We start from the raw sequence: 23,139 nt of genomic DNA on the forward strand, positions 1-23,139 counted from the left end.
CCTCTGACTCATTCATTGGATCGGCTTCTCAGTTATGGAGAGCTTCACTTCAGAAGTGGGAAGCTGTGCTGTCTGGGTCCAGAGTGACAGTTACCTGCTGGTTTGCTGTGGGGACGGTACCCACCCAAGTGTGGCACATGGTACCACACAGACAAGGAGAAGAATGTTGAGTCGAAACAATCATACTGCAGTCAGATACACCCTTGTTTACAATCATCAACATGGAACTTCAGGGGCTGGAGAAATGGCAGAGCAGTTTAGAGCACTTGCTGCTCTTAGAGGGCACCTGGGTTTGGTTACCAGACACCTACATGGTAGCTCACACCGTCCATAGCTCCAGTTCCAGGGGATTTAACACTCTCTTTGGACCTCCTCAGGCACCAGGCATCCCGTGCTGCAGACATACATGCAAGCAAACATCCCTACACATACACCCGAAGAGATCAAACTGGATCATCCTAGAAGAAACCTACTCTGTGGACTCAAACATTCCATTTAATGTACAACACTCAACTCTGACTTTTTAATTCAAGTTTTTATTAAAATAATGGCTGAGACACAAGTACTATCAAACAACACTCATTTCCTTGGTGAGACAAATCCATAAGCACCCGAAGTTTTCATGAGGCTGAGTGTTGTCACGCTCCTGCCCAGGGGAGAAGATGTGGCTCTGGGAAGAGGGTACACTAGAGTTGCAATCACTGGTGTGGGGATGAAGCCAGCACTGGGCTGAGCTGGGCTCTAGACAGCAAGCATGAAGCCTCCTGGGGTGGTCAGGGACCCGGCTTAGTCTGCTGGAGAGTGAAACGACATGCAGGGTATAGAGAAAGAAGGCATTGGCTCAAGCGCTCCAGAGGTTCGGGGACTCAAGAGGAAGTGGCGTGTGGATGGGAACTGACCTTAAGGGTGTGGAAAGGAGGCAAAGCATCAGAAGGGGCTTCTGCTCCCTCGGGCAGCAGTTCTGATAATGTTTTTATCAATGTGTAGTGGACAGAAAATAGACAAGCTCACCGGGCCTGACTCAAGAATCAAGCTGAAAAGTCAGGCCCAGTGGCACATAAATTGTAACCGCAGTGTTTGGGAGACAGAAGCAAGAGGATTGTTTCAAGTTCAAGGTCAGCCTACTACAAACTGCAACAAAGGCAGATGAAGGCCAGCACAGCAGTCATGCTGTGATCCTGGTATTCAGGACGCTGGGACTGGAGGATCAAATCTGAAGCCAGGATGAACAATATGGCAAGATCTGCTTCATAAAAAAAATTTAAATCATAATAGATACGGCTTTGAGGACTGGGGTTACCAAACTGCTACAGACAACAGGGCATCAACTCAAAGGGTGCATGTGTGGAAGGACATGAAGAGGATGGGATCACAACTCTTGGTGATTTATAAGTCACTATTTAATTCTGTAAGGATGTTGAAGTTCATTAAATGACAATACAAAATTCACAATATGGTGACAGACTTATTTTAGACACAGTTTGTGCTCAAAGGCATTAAAAAAAATCTAACCTATAAAATTCAGCCAGACAGAAAGATACTGACACCAGCTGGTAACAACAGTGAAGGTTTACAAACAGATGAGCCTGTGCTGAGTCCATCTGGTTTGATTAGACACAGGACACATTAACAAATGTCCCGTTCACTCTGGTAACCAGCTTTACTAGTCTGCCACGCCTCCTGACTTTGACCTACCTTGTCGTGAAGGAACTCGGAAGGAAGGTTCAAAGCAGGGCAGTAGCTTTGGCCACCAGGTAGGTTACCACTGGTGGTGGGATCAAGTCCAGGCTTAGTGCATGTAGGGAAATGGACCCCATCCCCAACTGCATGCCCACTGGTTAGTTTATGGTGCCCGGGTCTTGTTAGATAGCTCAGGCTGGCTTAGAATTTGCAATTCTCCTGCCCCTGCATCCAAGGTGCTGGGGTTGCAGGTGTGTCCCACCACACCCAGTGCCTGTTTTATGTTTCCATGACAACTGGCCCAGGCTACAGTAGAGTGGCCTGTATGAAATACGAGAATTTACCCAATCGTTTTGGTATTTTCCATTTTTACAAAGTACTATTTTCTGAAACTCTGGTCATTAAATGTGTCTACCTTAAAGTTCAAGACATTAATGCCCTTTCTAGGAACATGTGGTGTAGAACCAGTATTTAAGGCAACAAACTTCATTGTAAGAAGAGATCCCCAACCTGCTTTATCTGGTAAGGGACTGCAGATCTGAGGGACATTCAGGAGACTGTGATCCCACAGAAGAGATTCTTAAAAATTTTAATTTGTCCAGAGAACCATGTAAGAAGGGAAAACATGTTCTATAATTTAGGATATGTTCAAGAGCCCTTGTTCTACAGCCAAATGTACAAAAACAGCTTTCCTTAAAGAAAGACACATCTCTGAGCCAAGGCAAGCTTTTTGGTTAAATGATTGGTAGCTTTTGTTTGGCTCTGGAGGTTTCCATGGGAACAGCCTGAGAGATAGAAAAGGCAGCATTACCATATTATGCATTTGCCAGCTGATCACACTGCACACTGATTTGTTCACTCTGTCCAGGGCAGAGGCGTCATATTTGATAAGCCTGGACAAAGGCAGGCACTGAGTTCACTGTTACACTGTGAATTTCCTGTCATCCTCTGCTTGTTTGACACTTCAAATTCAATTCCGACGAACACCTCCTCTGCACCTTCCCTCAGGACCTTCTAGTTCAAGCAGTGCTTGCACAACTAGAAACCAAATGAAGTGAAGCATCGCACTGAGCTCCCCGGCCATGATGTTAAAATTCTACAAGAGCTTCTTGCAGCTGAGGAGATGATTGTGAAGATTACTTATAATCAGTCCTGTCATTCTTGGCCAGGCGGGAAGTGGCAGCTTCAGTGCTCACTGTACCCAGATGAGCCAGGTGGCACTAGCTGTGATTTCCCCCCTTACGGCTGGATTATGTTTTAATACAGTAACTCACCGAACACAATGATCTCATCTGAGTTCAGGTAAGTGCTTCTAGAAAGGCTACAACGGCAGCCCTCACTCAAAAGGACACATTCAAAGAACAAAAACTCCAGCAATGACGAGTTTCAGCGAGACTAGAATAGGTGTTATCACCTTTAGCACCAGGTTGAGGACCACAGAGGGCAGGAGTGTTGCCGAGCTCGCTCTAAAGTGGATTCTTCAGTTCTCAACCCAAACAGAGCTTGCTTGGGAATTCAGTACTTTTAAGAAGAGGAAGGAAGCCCGAGACAATATTAAGAAGTATCAAAATTAATGATTTGAAAGAGATGACTTAACATCATTCTTGCTCACAAAACACTGAAAACATTCTTCCTTGGGGACATCGAGGCCAGCCTCACTGGACTAAAAGTCTTAGTAAGCTAAAGACAGGCTGTACTCCCAAGAAGGATACATTTCTCACTGAGAGTGTTTTTTCCTTTTTTCTTGTTTTCTTGTTCTGTTTTTGGAGACAGGGTGTCTCAAAAAACTGTTCTGGAACTTGCTCCATAGACTAGGCTGGCCTTGAGCTCAGGTATCTGCTTGTTTCTGCCTTCCTGAGTGCTGGGATTAAGGTGTGTGCTACCACACCCAGTGAGAGTGGTTTTCTAATGGCAATTTACTCTCTGGACGTGTGTAACACAGTAGTGCTCACTGAAAAGATCTGGCCCAGCACATGGGACTGTTCACTCCCCAGGGCAGAGTCTCCACGTGTGGCACTGGTGTAGACAGCTAGAGTGCAGAATAAAGTCTCAAGAGAGGGACCAAGGGTCTAGTGCAAAGCTGACTCAGAGGTGTGACAGTTAGGAAGTGTTTGGCCAGACACGACTCGGTGAGAACAAATCCCTCATTTCTTTGATGTGTCACACACGAGCCAAAGAAAACTGTAACCAGAAAAGAAGTCTCACTGTGTTAACAGCTCAGGTAGTTTTCAGTCTTAGCGCACATCACTCCAGCAACCTTAAAGAAAATGACCAAATATCAGAAAAATGTTGCCTTTTCACAAGGACTTTGGCAATTCATGGTCTGGTGTGCTTAAGGTTAAAGAGAGGACCCTGGTCATCTTATAACAATGCTATTCCTCATAGCAGGCTCTTTTCCTGAGCACTGGGCAATCTCAGTTGTCACTCAGCAGTGAGTGCTGCCCTCAGCAGGTGCAGGGTCATCGGATGTGCTGAAATTGCTGCTGTCTTGAGAATCTGTCCCAATACTTTTGGTCTCTGACTGAGGGTGGACAGACACCTGCACTGCTATCTCCTGGCCTTGCTCACTTAGAGAGCCGTCATCTGAATCCCCACCAGGTGAGTTACTGCGTCCCAGCTCTGGGTTAATCACATAGATGCCACCTTGAGCATCCAAGGCAGGCCTCTCCTTAATTCTCTCTCCCATGTCGTCAGGGTCATCCACTCGCACAGCCTCAAACATTTCCTCAACAAAGGCCCGACAGTTCAGAATGAGGGGTGGGAGAGGGACACTTCTGGCCAGTTCTTCAATGTAGCGGGCAAACTCCATGGTCTTAAACTGGGTGACCTTGGCAAGCTCCAGGGTTTTGGCCGAGGTGATGATGGGGATGCGCTTTGCTATCTCAAAGGCCTTCTGGAGCTTTTCAGCCCCCTCAGTCCTGAAGAACTCATTGATGGCTTTCTCGGTCTTTCGGAGATGGGTGCTCATCAGGCACAGCCGAGTGACATTCAGGATGAGTGTGATTGTGAAGGCGATCAGGCAGACAACCATGTAGTAGACACTCATGTCTCCAGAGGTGAAGATCACACGGAGGGTGACTGAGTAGGAGGCATGAGTTGGAGAGGTGACGATACATGTATAGAGCCCACGGTCATCAAAAGCTACATTGGTGATATTTAGGAAGTTGTCAGAAACCAACCATTTTCCATCTAATAAATCCAACAGAAACAGAAAAAAATTACAGAAAAGATCAACTGCCTTGCCAATATTCGCTTTTTCATAAAACTATTGTAGCTTGTCTGTTAGACTCTACTGTTTCAATCATGCTAAAAAATAGAAAGAAAGGAAGAAAGAAAAGCAGACTGTCATGTCTGACTAGGATTCTATCAGCATAAAACAAGTAATGAAGATTGATCTTCCTGACCATCCATCCTAAGGCCAGTATTTCCTTCTCATAGCCAGACACCAAGCATCCATATAGACCCAAATGATCAGTCTTTCAAAGATATGCTCATCCATGTTTGTGAGTCTACACCATGCTGTGACCTATACATTTTCATACATGAGATGGACATGTCTCAGAAGTATAGACATGCTTATTTATGGGTGATGGGCTATGTGCTTCTATCTTGATTGAAACATTGCTTACTTTCCATCATGAATTCATACGACAATGTACCAAAGTTATTTTTTAAAAAAAAACTCCTAGCGGGCTGGAGAGATGGCTCCGAGGTTAAGAGCATTGCCTGCTCTTCCAAAGGTCCTGAGTTCAATTCCCAGCAACCACATGGTGGCTCACAACCATCTGTAATGAGGTCTGGTGCCCTCTTCTGGCCTGCAGGCATACACACAGACAGAATATTGCATACTTAATAAATAAATAAATAAATAAATAAATAAATAAATAAATATTTAAAAAAACCTCCTAGCGTAGGGCCGGAGAGAGAGAGTTCAGTGGGTAAAGGCACTGCTCACAAAGGCTGATGACACGTGTTTCCTGCAAGGTTAGCTAATTGGGAGACTTCTCCATCATTTTGGTTTCATGGTAACTTCCCTTTGAGGTACTTTGTAACTCAAGTATTTATCACAAACATTTTTTTTTTTGAGACAGGGTTTCTTTGTGTAGCCCTGCCTGTCTTGGAACTCATTCTATAGACCAGACTGGCCTTGAACTCAAAGATCTGCCTGTCTTTGCCTCCTGAATGCTGGGATGCCCCACTACTACCTGGCTTGGTCTTTCTTTTTTGTTGTTGTTGTTTTAAAGATTTATTTTTATTTTATGTATAGACATGTTTTGCCTGCATATATGTCTACCACATGAGTGCCTCAATGCCTGTAGAGGCCAGAAAAGGGCATCTGGTCCCCTGAAATTCAAGTTACAGATAGTTGTGAGCTGCCAAATGGATGCCGAGTCTCTTGGAAGAGCAGCCAGTGCTCTTAACCACTGAGGCACCACCTCGGGTACTCAAAGATCTATCAGAACACTAGTGAAAGAATTAGTCAAGATTAAAATGTGCATCAAACAAATTCATACAAAGAATAAAAGCCCAATAAAAAGTAAACCTTGACTAGATTATCGGTGTACAATTCATATATATATATGTGTGTGTGTGTGTGTGTAGTGTGTGTGTGTGTGTGTGTGTGTGTGCATGTGTGTGTACGCATGTATGATGTACGTATGGTCCACATACCAGTATCTATGTGTGGACATGAGAAGACAACTTGCGGAAGTTGGTTTGCCGTCTCTGTGGTGTGGGATAGAGCTGCCAGACTTGACGGTAAGCGCCTTACTTACTGAGATAACTTGATGACCTACCACTGTGCAATTCTTATAAAAGAAATAAAGATTAGAAGAGAAACTTTGCTTTCAAGCAAATTAAAAAAAAAGCTGAAGGTGGGCATGATAATAATCCCAGCACTAGGAAGTCAGAGGCAGGATGATATGGAATTCAAAGTCATTCTTGGCTTCAAAGCGCTTGGTGAGCCTGAACTATAATGCTTTGCCCAAAACAAAACAAATGAACAAAAGAAGTAGAAGGAAAACTCAACAGGATGGATTTTTGTTCAAGGATTATAATTGTTTTGTTCTTTTTGACAGGTATAATACTTCAGACCTTATCCCCTCGCCAACCCCAGGATCAAGCCCAGAGCTCTGTGCATCTAGGAAAGTGCTCAACCACTGAACTACATCTCTAACCCCTTTTGAAGCCACTCCCCTTGACATCTTATCTTAGAGAATTCAAAGCAGGGCTGAGTCATAACTTAGAGGCTTACCTCTGCCGTGTAGCCGCCGCCCTTTTGAGTTGTACCAGTGGACATCTCCATACTGATCCATCGCGAGAAGACACTCCAGGGAAACGTTTGTTCCCTCTTTGGCTATGATGACATCATCACCAGAGTAGGAACCTGCTGGGAGTTCAAAGCTTGGGAGAAACGATGCATTGTGGGAACTATGATTTGCTCCCACATCTCCCAAAACCATAGCAGCTGGCAGGAGAGTGACCGCCACTAAGATGGACAGACAATGATGCAGCTTCATGGGAAGACCAAACAGTCTTCTTTAGACGTGGGAAACTCAAATGTGGCTGTGCTGGACAGGGTCACAGTGAATGACTTGCTGCCAGTAGGAAAGTTTTCCGAAAAAGTGGTTCAAGAGTGTTCTGAGATTCCACAATTAAAAGGAGGAGTGTGGAGGCCAGCCTAAAAGAAAGCCATATAGTGTTTAAATCGAGATCCATCATGGAATAAAACTGCATGCCCCAGAAATGAATAGACTTGAAACCAATTCAGTAACCAGTGCTGACATCACCCCACAGAGGCGGAGAAGCAGTGCTCAGCCAGACTTCTGTCCCAGTCAAACCTTGCTGCCAGGGCCGCCATCTTGACAAGCAGCTTTCTCCAGGCTTCCACTTTCTCACCTGCCCACTGACAGGAAGGATGAGACTCTCTAAGGATGCTTCCGGTTCTAAACGCTGAGATTCCCTTTCACTTGGAAAGTTTCTATGCAACAGGGAGTCAATGAGAGCTGAAATATAGTCTAACAATCTTTTATTTCAACCTGCACCACAACCATATGCTATATCAGTATGTAGAGCAACTGATATGTCTGGTTCATTACCATGGGGATCAGAATCCATGTAATCCAACTACATACACAGATTAAACAAATAATTCAGGGACATCTGAGGTGGAATCTGGTTTTGTTAGGAAAAAAACAAAAACAAAAACAAAAACTGTGTGACCTACTGACTCTTGGGTCCATACATCTCCCTCTCAGAATGCTGCACAAAAAATTATCATCTTTACAACTAAGAGACAAAACAGAATATTTAATGGCATGTACAATTAACAAATTTTGAGGATGAAGTCTAACAAAATTGATATCTTGAGTGTATAGTTGGTAGAAACAATATACAACTTCAAGGAAAGACTATTAGATTTGGAAGAAGGATAAACTATGACTAAAAAGCCAAATAAAAGTCTAGCCTGAGTCCAGGTGTTTATGATTTTCTTCTAGCTAATTTGATTCCCCACTTTAAACCACCAGCTTGCAAGGAAAATGTCAATTTACACTTCTATAAATATGTAGCAAGACTGCTTTATTTCTTGTCAAAGTCCAAGGTAATTAGATTTGGAGATGACGTTTATCTATTTTTATACTTACAGGAAGGCTACTTGATCCAGAACATAAAAACCAATGGGTCATTGTATATTGTCATTAAACCCTTGAAGTCTGAATTACAAGTTTAAAATGTCATTTAATTTTCATTAAGGTCTTGAAAGACTGGATGAATAATGACAATAAAAAAATCTCAAACTTTAAAATTTAAGGATAGACTATTAAAATAAAACAAAAACTTCAGGCTTTGGCTCTACAGGATAGATTAAACGTGTTTACTTCCATTTCCTCCTAAAAAGCCTCCTAAAATGATACTGACAGAAACGGCTTTGGTACTTAATGCACGATTTAGCTTAATTTACGGTCTTCACAGTGATGACGTGCTGGGTCGGATTATGCCAGAAGGTAATGGGAGAGTCTGGTCGAATAACTGAGGTGACAGCACAAATACTTACTGATGAGGACCAGGAGCCAGGCTCTGTGCTAGGATAAGCTTCTAACTCTTGGTCACTGAAGATGAGCAATATCTGACAGGCATGACTTTGTCCTCTTTCTACACTAGCAGTTCTCCCGGCAAGAGTTCCAAGCTTTCCCTGGGACTTTGACAGGGAGTCCCCCAGGTTCATCCGAATCAAACTTTGAAATGCCATTCACTCTGCTGCCATATTTTTTTACTATTTACTAAAGCAAAACCTTTAAATCCACTCATTTTCTTTTATTGTATTTATTTTAAAGGGAAACTGTATACCACTTCAGTGGATAAAATCACCTACATGATTGAATATAAAATGAGTCACTCCAGAATTATTGCCACCTGCTTCAGGCTCAGAGATGGACACCCACTGTCTCTGTGGTCTTGTGGTGAGGACTGCTGTGGCTGCAATCTCAAGGTCAGTCATTGCCCAATGTTGTGTGTCAGAGGAAGGTCCCAGGCTGTGTGCACTCGATGCCCATTCCACAAGTGAGCCATGTGATGACTCTAGTCTTTGACCTCTTCGATTCTTGTTATTGAACAAGTACCTCCTTTACTTACCCTAGTCATTGTAATCCCTGAGTCTACCTGTGATTTCATGTCAGAACCAAGAACCCAATCCAGTCTCCCTGAGAGTCAGGATCCAGCACTCTCTGCCTCCTGAGTTTGGTCATGAGATGTACTTGTCATTACAGCTTGTGGCTCTCTCCTATACACCCCTTGACCAATAACGCCTCTGCTCTTTGCTTGTGCTCTGGCCTTCTACCTGAGCGTTGTTTTTGATCTACTGCATTGCTTACTCTCTGGGGAGGCAGCGAGTGTAGCTCCACATTCTGCGTCCTCCTGCATTTCCCCCTTGGGGAGCATCAAGCACAATGTATGTCCTCAGTAGGAATGTGGCTAGATGAGAAGGGGGGTCCCCAAGCTGAAACTCAGTGTTGGTGAAGGCAGGGAGGAAGGCGGTGCAGGATAGGGTGAAGCAGAAGTGGCACAGACTGGAGCTGTGAGGAGCTTCTTGGTTTGGAGTTTGTTTTCCCTACAAACATGGTGGGTGTCCATCTCTGAGCTTGCACCAGGTGGCAGTACCTCTAGAGTGAGCAACACTGCATTGTTGCTTTCGTTCTCTAGTGTACAGGCATTTTTTTTTTTTTTTTTTTTTTGGTTTTTCGAGACAGGGTTTCTCTGCAGCTTTAGAGCCTGTCCTGGAGCTGGCTCTTGTAGACCAGGCTGGTCTCGAACTCACAGAGATCCGCCTGCCTCTGCCTCCCAAGTGCTGGGATTAAAGGCATGCGCCACCACCGCCCGGCTTGTACAGGCATTTTTCAAAGGCATTTGCAACTTCTTCTTTACCTGATACTAGAGGAAAAATGTGGAAGTAAAAAAAAAAAATCACTAAATTCAGGAATTCAAACCCATCTAAGTATTATCATCACCCAGAGAGCTGATTTGGGCTTAGATTAGCATCCTGGGTAATTCCGAGGCAAGGGTCCCTGGACTGACATCAGGCAGCACCAACAGCTCCTCTCTTCTCTGACAGCCTTGCTAATGGTGCTCCAGACTGTTGGAAAACGTCCTTCCACAGAGCTGAGCTGTCACATTCCATCCTGGCTCTGGCTTCCTCTGCACTGGTGCAACTGAATGCCTGCAATCTGATAAAGCCAGGGTGGCAGAGGCGCACAGTGCAGACTTGAGCCCAATTTCCTGGATGGGCATTCAGGCCTGGATTCTAACCAGCCCTTTAGTTTTTACAAAGGACTTAAAGTCTGTGTCTTTAAAGCAGGAGAAACAATAGTAGCTATTCTTACAGGAGAGTGGCAACTAGAGTAATTGATGTAAAACAGTCTGGCAACAACACTCACTAAGTGCACTCTAGTTATTACTGCTGATGGTTCTTTAGATGTGCTTACACGCACACCACCTGACAGCTACACTATTAAGCACTTTTACTCAGAATACCACACAACTACAGAATAATCTGGGGTGGGGAGGCATGGTTTAAATTTCAACTTTCAATTCAAAACACTGCTTTTCTTACAGTCTCACCACAAGCCAGTATCTTGCAATAACACGAGTCAAAATTACCTATATGCCACATTACCTGTGCCCTACATTTGGGGCAAGGAAGCTTCTTTACGATCCACTTATCCTGTGGGTTCTCCTTTTAAGTCCTGCTTCTGTTTGCCTGGGTCAACTGTTGTGGTCCAGGGCCAGCCCGGGCCTACATTATTTCTCAGACCAGTGTGGAGGTGTGGGAATAAAGACACAACTCATATGAAGTTATTGAGAGGGAGTTTTTAGGGATCCTTTATGAAATTCTGAGTTTATATCCTGAAAAATCACTGGCCGAAAAAAATGACTGTGGTCACTTGCACACCTTTCTATGCCCATTCTGTCACGTCTTCCCATCTATGCCTGGTGTCACGTAGACTAAATTAACACCTCTTTCCCAGGCGACCTCCCAACTTACAAAGGAGCAAAACAGCATTAGCATATCCTGACCCTTTGTTTAGGATGGTGTCAGTTTGTATCAAAAGGCTGGGTGACCGCCTTCTGTAAGTACAAACTCTGGCCTAAAATTCTGGCCACCACACAATGTAAAAATATGGGCCTATATAATATGGCCCCTATAGTCAACCCTTTAGTTAAGTAAGCTACTGAAACCTCTGTTCTTGGGATTTAGGGTGGAGATATTTGGGGTTATTTGAGAAGAGCAGGCATCCAGGGGTTGAGACAGTTTGGTTCAGTCTACCTACAACGGAAAGCTGAGGGCAGGACAAGAGGGATGAAGAGAAGATGGATGCTTTGGCTCTTACACAACTGCCTGGTACCAATGACTTTTTTTTTTCTTAAAGCAATAAACATCCTTATTTGATTTTATTCAAAATTAAAACCACAAATCATTAAGGCCAACCTTGCAAACAAGCAAATAGGGGGAAATGGTTAGGTAGGAGAAGGAAGATAAGCCTTGTAAAACTAACAGGAGCACAGGTGTGATCCTTGTTTTCATCCATCTTCAACTACTACCCCTCCCCCCCATTCCTTTGAGACAGGGTTTCTCTGTGTAACAGCCCTGGCTGTCCTGGAACTTACTCTGTAAAACAGGCTGGCCTTGAACTCACAAAGATCTGCCTGTCTCTGCCTCCTGAATGCTGGGATTAAAGGCGTGTGCCACCACCGCCTGGCTCAATTATTCTCTTTAACACTACAGCAGCAGTTCGAACACTCCTTTCATAGGGGTTTGCATATCAGATATCCCATATATCAGGTAGTTACATTATAATTTATAACATTAGTAAACCTAGTTATGATGTTGCAATAAAAACAATTTTATGATGGGGGGGTCACCCACAACATGAGGAACTGTATTAAAATGTTGGGAAATTGTATTTTAAGGTGTTTCTTTTGTTTATGCTGCATTTGTTTAATTCTGTGAAGCTGTGATTCTTTGCCTGTCTAAAACACCTGATGAGAGTCTAATAAAGAGCTGAATGGCCAGTAGCGGGTTAGCAGCAAGGAAAGGCAGGGCTGGCAGGCAGAGAGAATAAATAGAGGAGAAATGAGGAAGAGAAGGAGTAATGAGAGAACAAGGAGAGAAGAACACTAGGGGCCAGCTACCCAGCCTGCCACAGAGTAAGAGTGGAAAGTAAGATATACAGAAGAGAAAGGTAAAAGCCTAGAGGCAGAAGGTAGAGAGGTTAATTTAAGAAAAGCTGGTAAGAAACAAGCCAAGCTAAGGCCGGGCATTTATAACTAAGAATAAGCCTCCGTGTGTGATTTATTTGGAAGCTGAGGTGGGCCCCTCCAAAAGCGAGTAAAACAACAATTAAAGGGTCAAAGCATTAGGAAACTTGAGAACCACTGCATCTAGGGATGTTTTGAGCAAAGTGCCTTGTGGCCCACACCTGTAGTCTTTGCTTTATACCGACACAGCCATTTGCGTGGGCTGGAGGTTCACAAATCCCTTCAAAACAGGTTCTAGAGGCACGACAGTCACCCTCAAGTTGGTTCTATACCAAAGGGAGCACAGCAGCCTGAACCCGACTTTGTGCCAGGAGAAAACTGGATACAACAACAGTCTCGAGTGTCCAGTCAGCACCAGCCACTTCAGACCAGCCACAGGCATCCTAAGGCCTTCTGATGTCAGCCATCAAGAAACAGAACCCACCCTGCAGGTAGGGGATGTTGAGCAGTTGGAGACAACAGTGACAAAAGTCTGAGAGCGGGGGTGTGTGTGTGAGGGTTCAGATACTCATGACTTATTCTTCATATGACACCTGAAGCTAGCTTTGGTGGTTTCTGCTACCTGCAACCAGAACCTCATCCAGTGACGATTCCTTTTCCTCAGCAGTGATGATGGAGGTTAGCAACTGTTGCTGCTCAACTCACAGCCTGACTTTACATCAGTTAAATAGGGAACCCATCTCATATAGAGTGAAGGAGCCAATGCTTCGAGTGCAGCTCAGGTGAGTCAGACACTATCCCGTACACTAGTTGAGAAGCGGGGGGTGGGGTGGGTAGAAATGGCTATAAACACACACACACACGATGCCATGAGCAGAGCTGAAGGGAGTGCAACTGTGCTGCGAAAGCAAGAGAGCAGAGCGTTCATGAATTTCACGAGTGTGACCCACTTTTAAATTTGGCACTTCCAACACCATGCCTGTTATTCTCAGTGTAGCAGCTGACACGTTAGGATCATGAATAAGCAGAAATGTAGATGATTTTACCCTAGAAAATCATTCTGAATATTGAGTATTTAAAAATCAGGAAGCGAGCCTTCACTGTCATGGCAGACTGCTTGGCTGCTGTTCCTGCCAACTTTGAGGAAAGAAATATTTCCCTTCGTCTCTGATTTTCAACAGAAGCAAACAAGGAAGCAATGTGGCTGACTTCCGTTCTGGGGGCTCAGCATTAAGTTGGCTGAGGAAGCTGCCGATTGCAGAAATCATTCTGGGATCAGTCAAGGGGGAGAGCACTGGTGCCCAGATGGCAATGTTTTCCACTCCAATTACAGCAGGATACTAATGTCTTACTATCCAGAATTAACCGCTCCTTGCTGTATTTACAGCGCATCCGCTCTGCTCTGCCTTTAGTCACATGCACAAAGTGGAGGCGCTTCTACAGACTGCCACACAGTTGACAAAGTGGCATTCTGAGCTGGCAAGGAGGAAAGCACATGGAGAGCAGCTTGCACGTTCTCCATCCACGGCAAAGAGCAAACACAGTTGTGTGGCTTACCGCCAGTGTTGCCATGGGGATCTGTGATAGTATACAGTTGGTTCTGGGGCCAAAGAGATGCCTGGTGGGTACAGACACCCACTGTGCAAGCCTGAAGACCTGAGTTCCACCCCGGGACCCACATAAAGGTGGAATAAAGGTGCAAGGGGAGGACTCTACAAAGTTGTCCTCTGACCTCCAAACATGCATCATGGCACACACACTGCCTGCTATATATTAATATGTATGTGTGTGTATATATATACATACATATATACACACTAACTAAATCTATATATCTATATGTGCATATACATACACACATTTTTAAAGTTATTTTATTTGAAGAGGTCGTTTTTGCGGGCCATTTACTTAAACGTTTCTAGTCTGTATTTCCAGTTGTATCCTGGAGCCCACAATACTACTTTCAGACATATGGACAATCTCAACTCAAATGTCAACATATTTTCTGGCACAATGAAAAACATCTGTGTTCATCTTTTCTGGAGCTTTAAGGCCCAGCATCATTCTGACTTTATCCTCTCTGCCGCAACAGTGACCGTGAGTGGACGGCAGAATATCTGTGAACCAGGCTTAGACCCAGGACCTCTCCATCCCATTTTCTTCGCTCTGCCGTCTGAAACTGAGCAAGGCCTCAGCGATCTTTAACTCAGTAGATACAACCTCTCCTGGTAACCCCAAACATACTTGTCCAACATACACACAGCTTAGAGGGTATCCACACAATCCTTACAGTTTTGTAATGCCAAAATTAAAGGATTATGTAGTTTAGAGGCTAGAAGAATGGGTTCTGGAGTTAGAAGTACTCAGTCCTTGCTCTGGGTGAAGCCCAGGCTGGAAATGTCTTTGTTTTCACACCTACTGAATGAGGTTATTAGCAGTAATCATCTTGGAATGTCTGGAAGCATGAATGTGGGCACATTATAAATACATGTTGTTGTTATTAGTATACTTTTTAGATATTTCCCAGTTAGGTCAACTGTAACTACCCAGATCACAATCCTTTTATCCCATCTGGGTGTAATACCAGCCTCCGGCCTCCATCTTTGGAAGCACCCTTCCCTGAGCCTGTCAAACCTTGACCCCTCCCCAGGAAAGGTCAAGACCACCCCCACAGGTTATTTGAACTGCTCCCCAGAAAATAATCACGTGGTCTTCCCTCTTCCTCTTCGGTGGTCGTGTTGGCTTTCTGACTCCCCCCACCTGAGAGCGCATATGTCCAATTAAACCTGTATATGTTTTAATTTGGTTTGATTTGGTCTGATTAGGATTATTAGCGTCGGAGAAGAAGCTCGTTTTTAGGAATATTCCTAACACGGGGGTACCACGCTCTTAAGTCCAATTTAACTCCTTGTGATCTACCCAAATACTGCCTTTTAAAGAAAGACAAACTCTATTAGGGGACTTTTCACTACCCAAAAGATAAGCTAAAAACTCCAGCTAGCAGCTGTAACTCTCTAGAAGTTGAATACGTAGGCAGCAGTGCACACATGCACAAACTGCTTGAAGCTGTACGATCGTTAGCTGTACCTCTATCACTCGCTCAGATGTGCTCTAGGACTCTTAGTTTCCGGATCTGGAGGCTGATTCATGATCCCTTTCTTTGCCTAAAACCGTACAATGTTCCCAGGCTGTAAACTTCAATTATGTGTCTCTTCTCTCCATTGTCTCTAATTTCCAACTTAATGTTGTGGTTTTAGTTGCTTTTTGCTTATCATTTCCTTTCCCCAGCGACATCTTCCCATGAAGACTCTACCTGCAATTTCATCTCCTGTTACTCAGGAAACCTACTTACCCAAACTCTCCCCTGACGTCCCCCGACGTTGGGGTTTCTTTAGTCTCTAGCACCCTGAAAGCTAAATTTCAGCAAGACTCAGCAGTTTCCCTTCAGCTGTCTCTCTGTTCAGATGCCCACGATGGTAAGCATGCCAGTCTGAACAACCTCAGCCTTTGACAGAGACTACTTTCTGGGGAAGGGTGCAACAGATGGAGTTCAGATGAGCATCAATCTGGAGGAGCAAAGGTGTCCGTTCAAAAACTTCGAACTAGTTTCCTGTTCTCAGGCTCTGAAAACTGTTTATGAAGACATCTGAAGAGCAGGAAACAGCCTTTTGTTGCTGCTTATTTTCTTTACGAGTGGCACTCCACAGAACTTGATCTATAAATGGCTTTGCAAACTCAACTTTGAGAAAATACCAAATTAACCTGTGGTGCTTGTTAAAGAAGTAGAGTTCTGGCCTCTCTCAGATGCACATTATAGCTGACTTGATTTACAAATCAAGCTTACGGTTCTGTTAACTGTCATGACAATACTGTAATTCAGCAATTCCCACTTGTGGAACAGGGAGTCCTGGGTGTCCCTGACAGTTTCATGTACCTGCTCACAAGTGACAGAATTTTTCTAAAGGCTACACAATAATGATATTCAAGAGAACATAGGGGAAACCACACCCTAGCTGTACTCTAGGAAGTCAAGAATTAGAGAAATTGTAATTTTGTTGTTTTTGATAAAAGGTCTCTCATAGTCTAGATGGACCTCAAATTTGCACCCCCAAATAAACTTGATCTCCTCCTCCTGCCTGTATTTCCATCCCAAGTGTTAGGATTACAGACACCTGCCAGCACTTCCAACTGGAAAATATTCTTCATAGAAATGTCAGTTATCGTTTAATGAGCTTACTATTTTAAAATAAGCTATTGCTTTTGAGAGTGACATTGATTTCTTAAATGAAAACTACTGGTAATTGTAACCTACATAAACCAAACCTTTTGAAAATCTTTTTAAGTTTAAGTGCAATGGATTCCCAAGACCAAAAAAAAAAAAAATACAACTGTTGCTTTATTAATGACAATATGTAAAAGATAAGACAGTTACTAGCACACCAAGACACACTCCTATTCTGCACATTTTCCTTCACAAAAGAAAACCAGAAGAAAGCCATTGATGTTGATTCCCTCTGTGTGCTGTGAATTCCATTGGTTAATAAAGAAATTGCTTTGACCAATAGCAAGGCAGAATTTAGCTGGGGTGGGGGAAACTAGACTGAATGCTGGGAGAAAAAAGGGTGGAGTCAGGAGAAGTCATGCAGTCCCCCCACCGGTAGGAATCTTGCCGGTGAGCCACAGCCACATGGGGATACACAAATTAATGGAGATGGGCTAGTTTAGGATATAAGAGTTAGCCAGAAATACGTTTAAGCTATTGGACCAAATAGTATCGTAAATAATATGGTTTCTGTGTGATTATTTCGGGGCTGAGCAGCTGGGAACTAACAAGAGGCCTCCAATAACAATCCATTTTATACTTTTAGTTTATTTGTTGACCAGACACTTTTGTTTGAGACAGGATGTAGTTATTTAGCTCTGGCTAGCCTAGAACTCACAATGTAGCCAAGGCTAGCCTTAACTCGCAATTCTACTACAAAGGAATAGGCATTTAGTAAGATCCCAGGTAACACCAGTGTACCAAAATTTAAAAAATTATCATCGAAAGAAAAATAGTTGAAGGGTTTCCGGAAGTGGTAATTACATCTGGACACTGATATAAGGGATTGACTAGAAGGAGGAAACTCGGGTCCTTTGTTGTTGTTGTTGTTTTTAGGTACTAGAGATCAAATCCAGGCACATGACAAGCAAAAGCACTACCACTGAGCTATACGCCATACAAGATATGGACACTTGAAAGCAAATCTTAGCTTCCTTAGGCTTTAGGTGCCCCCAGTTTTACAAAATCGTGTTTAGTGCTTTCCTGATTCTGTCTGTCGGCGACTGCTCAGGGGCAAATGAAGCAGAGCAACCCTGAAATTATGAGCCAAAAGGACGTCACCCACCTGCTTAGAAACCTTTAATTACTTCCCACCGAGTTCCAAATTAAAAGTCGAACTCCTTGTCACCGACCCGACAAGGACTCAGTGCCCAGGTCTCTGTTCTACCTCCCTCCCTCCGCGTTGTCCCCCTTTGCTCCTCTCTCTCCTGGCAAAGCTCTACTCCTTCTCCAGACCGGCAGAAGGCTTCCTCCTTTCCACTTCCTCACTCAGTTCCGCTCCGTCACCTCATATAAACTTCGATAATGCACTTAGCTACCATCTTAGATGGCGTTGTTTTGACTTGTTTGTAGGCTCTCTTTCCCATCCCCTTAGCAGGGTCTTCACTGGTTTCCCGGGGGCGTCGCTGCCCTCTCTAGGAATCCGTAAATACTTCATGGCGGAACCCCCACCCCAGGCCTTCACGGACGGCAGGCATCCCCGCACCTTCCGCGCCCAGCCCCAAGCATCCCCCCATCTCTCAGGGCGCTACCTGAACAGAATAAACACTCACCTCACCGGAGTCAGCTCCTTCCGCCCCAGCGGATTCTTGACCCGGAAGCACTCCGTGAAGGCGACCCCGCCTCTGTACGGAGGTCAGGACTACTTCCGTGACCGTCGGAGTGGCGAGCGGGTGGCCGTAGCCCCGGTGAGGCGTGGGGGGGGGGGGGGGGGAGTGTCGGGTCTGCGGGGCTTCCGGGTGAGGGCGGCGAGGGCTGGGGTCGCTGGGGTCTCGGGTTCGAGGGCTGCTGCGCTTCTGGCTGTGTCTGGGGTTTTCGTCATTCTCAGGGGCTGAGGAGCTTGTTTACGTCAGGCCTGGGGGTGGGACCTGCGTGCGGGTGTGCGGAGACTGGAGACTGGCCTCATTAGCCCGGGAGCCGCCGCTGCCCGCTGCCCGCCGCCCGGCCTCCTCGTCGCGCGGTCTGACTGCGGCGCTGACCCCGGCCGGGCTCTCAGCCGCTGCCTCTGGGTAATGCGGTGGGGACGCGTGTGCATCGAATGTGTTCTGTCGTTCGACTTCTCCCGTCATCTGGGTCTTTCTCCTCCAATCAGGGAAGCACACTGACCACAGACTACGCGGCAAACATTAAATAGTACAATTCCGTCCGTCTGGTATGTGTTTAATTTTGTTTACGGGGACGGGGGAGGCGGGCATCACTACACACAGAATCTCGTCGCCTGGCTCAGCCTAAAAGCCTGGCACGTCCTCGATGCTTCTTAAAATCTTAGTTGTGCAAGGGAAAGAGTAGGGGCAACCAGAGTTTACTAATTTGTAATGTTCTAGTGCCATAAAATTATGTGAAATTCACTTAATTTTTTGCCACGTGTGTATTTGCTTACATATAGCACATCTTGGACTTACCATATGTTGAAAACTGGAGAAAGGAGAAAAAAAGTAGTTTTAAATGATACATTTTTTTCTTTCTCCTAGATAAGGTTTCTCTGTAGCTTTGGTGCCTGTCCTGCAACTAGCTCTTGTAGACCAGGCTGGCCTCGAACTCACAGAGATCCGCCTGCCTCTGCCTCTTGAGTGCTGGGATTAAAGGCTTGCGTCACCACTGCCTGGCCACAGGTTTTTTTTTTTTTTTTTTTTTTTTTTTTTTTTTTTAATACAGCTGCAAGAACAGCTTCTGAACCCTCTGCTACCCTCTGTCACCCTCTGCTACCATCTGTTTTAGTTACTTTCTTCTTGCTGTGATAAAATACCCAGGCAGCAACAAGGAAGGGCGGTCTTATCTTGGGTGACAGTTCACTTGGCCACAGTCATACTGCATCCACAGTCAAGAAGCGGAGAGCAGGAAATGCTTGTGGCCAGTCCTCTTTCTCCTTTTTATATAGTTCAGGATCTCAGCCCATGAAATTGTGCTGCCCACAGTATGTGTGTGTGTGGTGGGGTCTTCCTACATATGTTAACCTCACCAAGGTAATCCTCACAGTTGTGCTCCGAGAGGACTCTTAGCAATTTGGCAATTGAGATTGACCATCACACTCTGGAATTCTTTCATTGGCATTTTCATTTGTCAAGATCTTAAGCATCTTGAAGGTGGGTGTTGTGAGCACAAATGTGTACAGGGTCTAACTAATCAGACTACTACAAATGAGTAATATAGATTTGGAGACAGTAGAGTACGACAGAATACTGTTCTCATCCAAAAGGGCTCAACATTTGGCACCTGACAGTTATATGCTGGCTTTAATTGCCAAAGAGCTGTACTTTCAGAAGGAATTGAATTGGGTAACGTTGCTATTCCAAAGCTGACCTGAGAGACCAGTGGATGTATTTAGGTGGTAGAGCTCTTACTTAGCATTCGTGAGGTTCTGAGTTTGATCCAAACACAGTAGAATGAATTAAATAAAAGTGGAATTTAATTATACTTTGGTTACATCAGATGGCCTAACTATCAAAACAGTGTTTGGGATATTTACAAAGAATCTTAAAAAAAATAGAAAGCTGATTTGACACAGTGTTACTTGATGGTTTAAACAGTCTCAAAAAACAAGAATGGATGCTTAATGATAAAATTTTTGAAGGACAGGCTAGTAAAAGGAAAGACTGATAATGGCCTTCATCAAAATGAAAAAAATTTCTTTGTGGAAGACCCCATGAAGGTAATGAAAAAGCCAGGCATGGTGCCTCTGATCTATAATTCCAGCACGTGGAAGTTTGAGGCGGGAGCTTTGCCATAAGCTAGTGGCCAGCAAAGAGGGAGATCCTGTCTCAAAAGGTGAAGCAAAATAAGACAATGAAAATAAACTTTAGGCTAGGATGATATTGAACATAGATATTGAGTGCTCTCAAAACTCAACAGAAAATGACAAAGCATTCGAACTGAAAAATGTGCCAAAGATATATCTAAATGTTTCTCTGAAGAGAATATTCAGATGGTAAATCAGCATCTGGAAAGATGTCCACTGTAGTGTCTGGGGGCACATGGGGGCACGCAACATAGAAGCCACAGTGGGCTGCCACCATGTACCTATAAAAGTGGCTCAAATTAGGGGAAAAAGCCGATGAGAATGCAGAAACTTTTGGTTATTTGTACTACTCTGGAAAAGGTGGCTATTACGTTTGAAATGACTTATCATATAACCTATGTTTCATATAAAACTAAGCATGGACTTAACATTTGAACCATGTTTTATACAAAACTAAGCATGGACTTATATTACCCATGTTTCATGTAAAACGAAGCATGGACTTGCCTTATGACCCATCTTATTAATATTTGTATTAATAAGTATTAGTATTTGTTGATTATTCCAGAGAAAAAGCTTATGTTCACATAAAAACCTGTACATGAACTTTGAAAATTGTTTTAGTTGTGTAATAGCCTCATGTTGGAAACTGCAGATTACCCGAAATGGACAAATTCATTGTGATTTTACACACACACACACATAGACACACACACACTATGATGTACTGAGAAAAGGGACTTTTGATGGAACTGTAGTGGAATGTAGGGACTTAGGCTGAGTGAAAAGTCACTGCAGAGGTACTCTCTGTGCTTCAATGAATACAACTCGAAAATTTCAGTGTCAGAGGACAGCAGTAGCTGGTTGCTCTAGGTTGAAAGAAATGTGGGACGTATTGGCTACAGAAAGGATGGCACAGGGATCCTTAGAAGTGAGTTGTGCCTTACCTGGAGAGTTAAGTGTGACATGAGTTGTAATTAATTAAAACCCATTATCAGATACAGGGGTTAAAGCTGAAGATCAGAGACGTAGAGCAGTAAGCCACTAGAGAGATCTTTTACCTCTACCAATACTTAGACAGAATGGGCAATCCTCAGACTGCCTAGACTGCACTGTGACTCCACCAAACCTCAGACTCCAATGAGCTCTTGTCTCCTTATATGCCTTTCTCTGCTCAGCCACTCACTCCTGTATCCACCTATCTAGTGCTGGGATTAAAGGTCTGTGACTCCCGATTGCTGGAATCACCTTTGTGTGAGTTCTGTTTCTCTTTTTAGACAATTCGATCTCCTGTAGCCCAGGGTGGCCTTGAATCCTGGAATAAAGGTGCGTGCTACCACTCCCTGGCCTCTAGTGGTTTAGCTCTGTGCTCTGATCTTCAGGCAAGCTTTACTTATAAAACCACAAACAAAATACCAGTCTAGTTAAGCAGTTGGCCTGCTGTATCTGGGACTCAGCATTCATAGACTTAACAAAACCTAAGTGAAAAAAGTTTCATCTGTACTAAACCTATGTGGATTTGGGATTGTTCAGTTTAAAGCCATTTACATAAGGCCTGGCAGTAGTGGCTGGTGGCGCACGCCTTTAATCCCAGCAGTTGGGACGCAGAGACAGGTGGGGATCTCTGTGAGTTCGAGGCCAGCCTGGTCTACAGAGCTAGTTCCAGGACAGCCTCCAAAGCTACAGAGAAACCCTGTCTCGAAAAAGACAAAAAGAAAAAAAAAGAAAAAAAATGTCATTTACATAGCATCACAGGTGGTGTTAGACATTACAGATGAAGCAGAGGTGACAAATGTCATTTACATAGCGTCACAGGTGGTGTTGGACATTACAGATGAAGCAGAGGTGACAAAACTGTGAAGGTGAGCCTTGGTTATATGCAGATCCTGTCCACTTTATAGAAGGGACGTGACCACTACAGATCGTGTTGTCTGTAGGCTTACCTGCCGCCAATTCCTTACACATACCAAGGGACTTTGTATCGGCTCTGTATGTGGTAACATTTCGTATAACTAACGTATACACGGATACATGTAAAATTGGAAGGATACTGGTGAATTGTAACAATGTTAGCTTCTGGTGGGGGGAGGTATATAGGATCTCTTCATCTTGTACTAGTATATGAATCTGAAAGTCTCAAAAATATTAAGCAGATAGTTTATACTAAAGAAGCCGGTATCAGTAGATTCTTGTGCTTTTGTTTTAGAAGGTGATGTTCTAGTCATGTCAGATAAGGATGCTACGGAGACCCCAGCGGTAACTGAAGCAGGCCCGATCCTTCAAGATGGGAACTGTGAGCCAGCTGAGAAGCCAGAGAATAAATCTCAGCCTGTAGTATCCACTCGGAAAAGACCAGAGCCCATTCTTTCCAGGGACCTTGAGGCTTCTCAGCTTCCTGCTCAGGTAACACAAACTGTAACCCAAGTAGCAATCTGTTGAAATTGTGGGATTTAAAAATACAAGGCTTAAAAGGGACATGGTAGTACATGGTAGTACTAATTTACTGTGGACCTTCCTTTTTTTTTTTTTTTTTAGGTTTTTTCGAGACAGGGTTTCTCTGTAGCTTTGGAGCCTGTCCTGGAACTAGCTCTTGTAGACCAGGCTGGTCTCGAACTCACAGAGATCCGCCTGCCTCTGCCTCCCGAGTGCT

General features: G+C 44.2%; 2 protein-coding genes across 8 annotated transcripts in view; one reads left to right on the forward strand and one right to left on the reverse strand.

Annotated features, from left to right (window-relative positions):
- Positions 1–516: 516 nt before the first annotated feature.
- Positions 517–18,347, reverse strand: Mfap3 (microfibril associated protein 3). 2 transcript variants are annotated; one of them, XM_038328165.2, is made up of 3 exons: positions 18,307–18,347; positions 6,935–7,360; positions 517–4,821 (listed from the first exon to the last, which is right to left on the reverse strand). In XM_038328165.2, exons 2-3 carry the CDS (start codon positions 7,197–7,199, stop codon positions 4,106–4,108), a joined length of 981 nt encoding a protein of 326 aa, XP_038184093.1. In that variant the 5' UTR covers positions 7,200–7,360; positions 18,307–18,347; the 3' UTR covers positions 517–4,105. The 2 variants fall into 2 exon arrangements, with proteins under 2 accessions (XP_038184093.1, XP_038184092.1); XM_038328164.2 differs by having other exon boundaries at positions 517–4,869.
- Positions 18,348–18,368: 21 nt separating this feature from the next.
- Positions 18,369–23,139, forward strand: part of Fam114a2 (family with sequence similarity 114 member A2) — a 35,155-nt gene continuing 30,384 nt past the window's right edge. For 5 of the 6 annotated variants that reach the window (XR_005285041.2, XM_038326404.1, XM_038326405.2 and 2 more), the window contains exons 1-3: positions 18,369–18,441; positions 18,846–18,905; positions 22,696–22,892. Coding sequence is in view for 5 of the 6 variants with exons in the window: in XM_038326404.1 (XP_038182332.1) it covers positions 22,713–22,892 (180 nt within the window). In the remaining variant the exon portion in view is untranslated. The remainder of the gene's footprint in view (positions 18,442–18,845; positions 18,906–22,695; positions 22,893–23,139) is intronic. The other variant, XM_038326402.1, reaches the window with a different exon arrangement.

Source organism: Arvicola amphibius, chromosome 4 (genome assembly GCF_903992535.2).
Source record: "Arvicola amphibius chromosome 4, mArvAmp1.2, whole genome shotgun sequence".
NCBI classification, from domain to species: domain Eukaryota; kingdom Metazoa; phylum Chordata; class Mammalia; order Rodentia; family Cricetidae; genus Arvicola; species Arvicola amphibius.

What these genes read in the sequence shown, in the direction of transcription:
- Mfap3 (XM_038328164.2), bottom strand. Translation starts at nt 7,199, where the DNA reads ATGAAGCTGCATCATTGTCTGTCCATCTTAGTGGCGGTCACTCTCCTG. An exon ending in GCGGCGGCTACACGGCAGAG is followed by an intron (nt 4,870 to 6,934) that starts GTAAGCCTCTAA and finishes TGGATTTATTAG; the next exon opens with ATGGAAAATGGTTGGTTTCT.